Source organism: Triplophysa rosa, linkage group LG4 (genome assembly GCF_024868665.1).
Source record: "Triplophysa rosa linkage group LG4, Trosa_1v2, whole genome shotgun sequence".
Taxonomy (NCBI): Eukaryota; Metazoa; Chordata; class Actinopteri; order Cypriniformes; family Nemacheilidae; genus Triplophysa; species Triplophysa rosa.
In genome coordinates, this window is record NC_079893.1 from 4,935,206 (window position 1) to 4,941,799 (window position 6,594).

At 40.0% G+C, this 6,594-nt stretch overlaps 1 protein-coding gene across 1 annotated transcript in view; it reads right to left on the reverse strand.

Moving 5' to 3' along the window:
- Nucleotides 1–3,833, reverse strand: part of si:dkeyp-9d4.3 (caskin-1) — a 36,471-nt gene extending 32,638 nt beyond the window's left edge. The window contains exon 1 of the mRNA XM_057332437.1: nt 3,204–3,833. Coding sequence (XP_057188420.1) covers nt 3,204–3,306 — 103 coding nt within the window. The 5' untranslated portion in view covers nt 3,307–3,833. The remainder of the gene's footprint in view (nt 1–3,203) is intronic.
- Between the last annotated feature and the right edge of the window lie 2,761 nt (nt 3,834–6,594).

Genomic DNA, 6,594 nt, shown 5'->3' on the forward strand with positions numbered 1-6,594 from the left:
TTAGAATTCATGGGGCTTGGGACAAAATTAAAAGGTCGGTCCAAAGCCCCCACACACCCGAATTTAGTGAGCCCGTCTGGTCCCAGCACAACATTTCGAACTGCCCAAACACACACACAACCCACGATGGACCTGCACTCCAGTAAACAAGCTCTGTGTTATCATGATCCTTTTCTGCTGCTTGTTTCTCAGCGCAGCGTAATAGTAGTGTTATTTTTGGTAGAATAAAATTGACAACAACGACCAAACTAAGTAATTCAATGCAAAAGTCAATGCTCAAATCAATGCAAAGTTACCTTAAAAACTATACGTTCAAAGTTGTGAAGAAGTGCTGAAGATACCATTCCAGTCACGTGCACTTCGTTTAGTTTTAAGTGATTGTTTTGTGGCAGTCTGATATCATTTTAAAATGAACAATTTACAGCTTTTACAACCTCTAACTGCATCAAGTAGCAGTCTAAGTTTAGAACTATGTAAGAACCGGCGCATGCACAATGAAACCAGTCTAAAGAAAGTAAAAGTATTTGCTTTATTAATCTGTGTGGAATAATGTATCCATTCCATCTACATAAATATTTGTGGGAATATCGCACATTATAGGCATGTGTCTGCTGTGAATTTCAAGCCCAGCTATAATTAAAAATTAAACTCCAAACACCGGAGAGAAAGGATTATACTCGTAAATGTGCAGAATGAGTTTCTGTGTAAACTGTTCTTCCGTGAATTGTTGAATGCCGTTCCATAGCCAAATTTACTTTAGAATGGGTATGTTAACTAAAATACATAAACGGATCAAATTCGTTCCGCTTTTTTTCCATGAATAAGTCCCACTAAAAACAAGATCTAAAAAAATACATATGATGCGTAAAAACATAAAATAAACGTTTTAGAAAAAGCTGTTTTACATACATTCTAATTCATAAACATCTTACAGACGTCTTCAAGATGTCTATATGGCAACAACTCAGAGACGTATTGCAGATGAGCAAACATTAAAAAAAAATACATCTTGCGGATGTAAATGCAGACATCAAATAGACGTCTCCCAGATGTAAACGTCTTAGAAAATGCTTTTTTACCCACATTCTAAATCATAAACATCTCACAGACGTCTTCAAGATATATGGCAACAACTCAGAGACGTATTGCAGATGAGCAAACATTTTTAAAAAGTACATCTTGCGGATGTAAATGCAGACATCAAATAGACGTCTCCCAGATGTATGTGTGTTATCAGGGTTATTGCTGCTTCAAAACAAACACATCAAATAAAACAAATAGGCCTATAACAAGTCCATCTTTTACGGCAAATGCTTTGTATGAGCAATTAAATTTGTGTGGTATAATAAACAATAAACATTCCCTGTTTTCATGTTACATTCTATCCAGTGCCTGCATTAAGCATTGGTGCATTGTTTTATTATATCAAATAAATTGTATCAAATGTATCAAAATTTCAATGTGCTCCTTTTCCAGTTATTTTGGCCGCACCAAAAAAAGTGAATGGTTATTTTAACACCACATGGAAAAGAAGGCCATTTTAAGCATGTCTTCCATTATTGTAATGATCTTTCACACACACAGTGCCCTGCTTCCATTTCAGGCTGCCCCTCCTACCATAGCAGGAGATGCTTCTCTCACCACCTGGGATGTTACCCAGCACTGGAAGTGGTAATTGCATTTCAATTATAGACATGTGTGCATGTGTATGTTGTGTATGTGTGTGCTTGTCTTCTGTCATCGTTTCAGTGTAGGTATCCAAAGGCCATTTGGACGACACTACTGTGTACAGTTGTTGTATAACCCAATAGAAAAAACAGCGTATGATCTGAATAACAGCAGACTCACCCAGCCTAGCACATTATTTGACCTTCCAAAACAGTCACACAGAGTACTGCCCCTGCATCCTCATTGTTTGATGACATCTTGTTGGGTAAACCACGCACATCACACCTGACATCTAGTTTTCATTAAAACCAACAAAATTCTTACTGTAAGCATTAAATACATTACAGTTTGGCCCATCCATCTAGACGTTTTCCTACTGTGTGAACGCCCCTTTATACGTCATAACAGACACGCCCAAACAGCTGAGTGGTCTCTCGCTCTCGTATACCAGCACGCGCTTTTATTACTCTAACATCTGGCGCGTTTTCACTAATATAATCCCTCCACCCTTCCCGTTAATACCAACAAGATGGTATCTGTGTATCATAAAAAATCTTCAGGCTATACCATTGAGTGCAGTTACTTGGAAATAAAACTGTGACAAAATCGTGATTTAACCACAACACCATTCATCTTGGCGTGTTTTCTTCAATGCGCAATCTGTTTAATCTTCGGCGATCTTGAGCCACCTGCCACATCCGCGCGCGCTCATCTGGATATCAAAGTGGATTTGGCGCGAGCGGTCGCTGTGACGCGCGGCGAGCGTGTGGCATCATTATCGACCCGTCTACACTTCCCTGACGAGAGAAAACTAGAAAAGTCTGGTTATAATAAACGAATCCGTCTGTGAACAACAGAAACCATCACAGATATTCTAATTTGATGTCTATAATGGGAACTGTAGCCTATAGTTTTAATAGAAACTCTGCAGGTAATGTATCAGGTTTTAGCTGTGGGATGTTATCTCGGGTGGGAACCAATAGAACACCGTTAAATCCTACTGGAATAAGGCCCAAAACACACTACATGACGGAATTTTGTAATTGGTTTAGTAACTGCTAATGGTCCATAACGACATCTGTATTTTTTCAGCAGGTTAGTCGAAATCGCTCGCGCGCAATTCTGTAGGTATAAGTGCAAACTTCACGCATTGGATAAAGCCGATATGGAACGTAAATGTATGACCGCAATATCGCGCAATGCAAGTGGCCGTTATAATTAAAAAGTGAATATACAGCGGGTTTCTGTCATTACGACATAAACAACATGCACGAGGCCTGTCAACACATTTTACAAGATAAAATGTGGAAACTGGGAATTGAGAGTGAAGTGTTCATGTCATGTTTATTTATAAGGCGTAAACGTAACCAAATATCGTTAAATAACCCACTGCGCCCTCTTAACGACCACACGGTTTCTAACCGGTCCAATCCACATCCGTGCAAGTCCAACCCGTACGCATGGCTGTATGGAGTGATGTGGAGACTGTGATGCTTTAAGGGGGCATTTGAAAAATCGGTGGGTGTGATACTCACTCGCTTTGCCCTGTTTGGGTCTCTGCAGGAGGCGCTGGACGGTAACCAGGTCTTCCGTCTTCACCGCCTGTAAGAGTTCCTGTTCTTTCCCCATCCTGTTCATTCACACACCCTCTCTCACACATGCAGTCATGTCTATACTTCTACATCCAGCGTATCTTCATTGGGCCAGGCGACCGCAACGGCGCCGTAAACGCCAGCGCGTCCCGCCGTTCATCGTTAAAGGTCGAGTGCGCAGAGACGCGCTAGACGCGTCGCATGACCGGTGAAGTGACCGGCGGCGTCCACGACAAAAAACGGGGTTATTTTGTACTAATGTGACGAAGCGGGGTGACAGAGTACAGGCGTTTTCGGGTTAAATGGACAGCCCGCGAACCTTCCGCGTATTTACGCACGGCGACTTTAAAGCAACGTTACAAAATAACAGATGTTGTGCGCATAAAAACGGAAATCGTATCATTGACCCGGAGTGTAGCTGGAAGAAAGACCATATATTACATAAACATCCCGGCAGATGTGTGTGCGCGCGGGCGCTGGAGGTTGTAATCCGCTGTCGCTTTTTCATGTGCGCATGTGTGTGTGTGAGTGAGTGCGTGCCTGTGCGTGCGTGCGTGCGTGCGTGTGTGTGTGTGTGTGTGAGAGAGAGAGAGAGAGAGAAAGATAGTGCGCGTGTGTGTGTGTGTGTGAGAGAGAGAGAGAGAGGGGGGGGGGGGAGAGAGAGAGATTGCTTGGTTATATTGATGGTGCGGCATCAATCAGGGGCGTGACTAGATAGACCCCTTTCCCATGGGCATGACAGATTAAAAGGGAGCAAAATAGTGTGTTGTGCGTGTGTTTATGAGGAGAGAGGTCGCAGGACAGATTTTAGTATAGCATAGATACTGCTGGCCATGTTGATCAAGCCAAGTTTTTCAGACCATGCTTATAAATGACTATAAATCAAGATAAAACTGCACAGCCCTTGACGAAAAAAGTAATAAAGTAAGCTTATTCAAAAATAATTGTAAAAATACATATGATAACTATAATAGTTTCAATGATTATGATTCAAATATATTCAAGTTTTGTTTTTAATCATCATTTTATTATTGTCCATATGGCCATTAGACATAAGGATGGGCCCAGTCCCATTCCCATTTAGACTAAGCTTGTTAAAATAATTTCCCAATTTAATATCAAACTAATAAATTAATAAATTTGTAGCCTGATTTTCTGAAAAATGTAAACACTGATCAAATGTGATCAAACCACATCTTTTGTTTTAAGAAAACACAGATTTGGAACAACATGAGGGGGAGTACACAATGCCAGTTTGATTTTTAGTAGATAACCCAGATCATCCATTATCCACTCTGTTTGCCATCAGATATATTTTTAGTGATATTCTCACAATTAAAAGTCTGTGATATGATACAATCCCCAAGGGTGTCAGTAAAACCAGAACAGATGTCTAATTCCAGCTCCCTTCTAACCCACATCAGTCAGCGAGTAACTGGCCATTCTCTACTTATTTTGCACTGACAATTTTGCTCCAATGACTAAATTTACATGATTTGTACGAAATTTATGAAAAGGACAGACTGTAGCTTCAGTTAGAGCTATAATATTTGTTTTAGCATGTAGTTAATAGAAGCAGATGTTTATAGACTGTAGCATTTAGGGTCATGAATTATAAATTATAAAGTCGGCACACCAAAGCTCCAAAAATATTAAAAATGATTAATTAAAAGACTTTTGCATGGCGCGTGACGTTTCGTGCACACAGGCTCTTCATCAGACCCGTGTTTAGGGTCATTCAATCGTTATATGTCGTTTTCCATATTTTGAGAACAGCCATATTTAAATCATAAACTATGGAATAACTATGGGAATTATGCTTTGACAAAAATCCAAAATAAATAAAGTTGCGTGTTATATTTTAGCATCTTCAATGTAGTCCCCCTGTCTATAATTTGCAAAAATGTACTCTTTGCTTTTTATTAACCCGCTTTTTAAAGTGATAGTACGCCCAAAATGAAAATTCTCTCATCATATACAAACCCTCTTGTCATTCCAAACTTGTATGAATTTCTTTCTTCTGCAGAACACAAAAGAAGATATTTTTGAAGAATGTTGGTAACCGAGCCATGCCGGTACCCATTCGCTTGTATTGTATAGACACAAAACCAATGCAAGCGAATGGATACAGCCGTTGTTCGCCACTTCAAATTTTCTTCTTTTGTGTTCTGCAGAAGAAAGTCATACAGGTTTGAAATTACAAGTAAGATCATAGATAAATGATGATAGAACTTTCATTTTGGGGTGAACAAAACTGAAAGAGTTTCCATGTATTCTGGGCTCTTGTTGCTTTTTTCTCATTAGATGGTCATATTTATCCATATTAAGAACATTTTTAAATAACCATTTTTATTTTGTAATAAAACACGTCAGTATGTTGACACAATTACATTTTTATCTACGGAAATCATTAAAAAAATTTAAGCATACACCTTCAAACAAAAGAGATCACGGAAATCCCAAGACCAAAACGTTATGATCAGGGCTGGAATGGGAAGAAAAATCGGCCCTGGCATTTTTAGGCCCGCATCGGCCCTACACCGAATCTGTCGGGGGGGGGGGCTGGGGGGTGTTGCATGCATACGTGTCTTTTCGCGTTGCGTGCATTTGCATTTATAATACGGCCGTCTAAGCGGCCAACGCCTCCGTTACGGCCCCATACGTTACCCGGTACGCCAGATGGCCAGTCCGCCCCTGGTTATGATATATTAGAAAAGACGGCTGTAAAATAAATGAGAAATTGGTGTGGCAGAGATTAGGTCAGCAGAACAGATTATTTATTCATCACACTGTTCTCAATACTAAGTTACTAGTTAAGCATTAGACATTTTTCTAGTCTCTTGTTTTTATGACAATGTACATCGAAAGAAATATATTGGTAAGTTTAATTTACTTATTAACAAGTTGGGTTGACTTCTACATATTGAAAAATGCCGAAAAAGGACATTGCAAACACTTCTTCCATACTGTGATAAAGTACAGCTGATGTAACCGTGACCTCCGTTAACACTTCAGTTAAAGATGGTGTGTATACATGATGTCCATGTGTAAGATTGATGCTAATGGTTAGTGCAGGTGTGTGTGTGTGTTAATGGGTAGCACCAGTGCGTGTTGAAGTAAATGATTCACTTTAAGTGTGTCTAGGGATGTTTTTTAGACTCCTTTAGTCACATTAGGTTTGTCAGCTAACACATCTCTGCTCTCATATTATATGTGTGCCAGTGCGTCCGGTCGTGTGTGTTCGCTTATGCACGCAGGTGTGTGTTTGTAAGCCTCCGAAACTACAAGCAGCAGGGTCGGCCTTCAAGGAAGTCTCTCATCTGGCCTGTTGTTT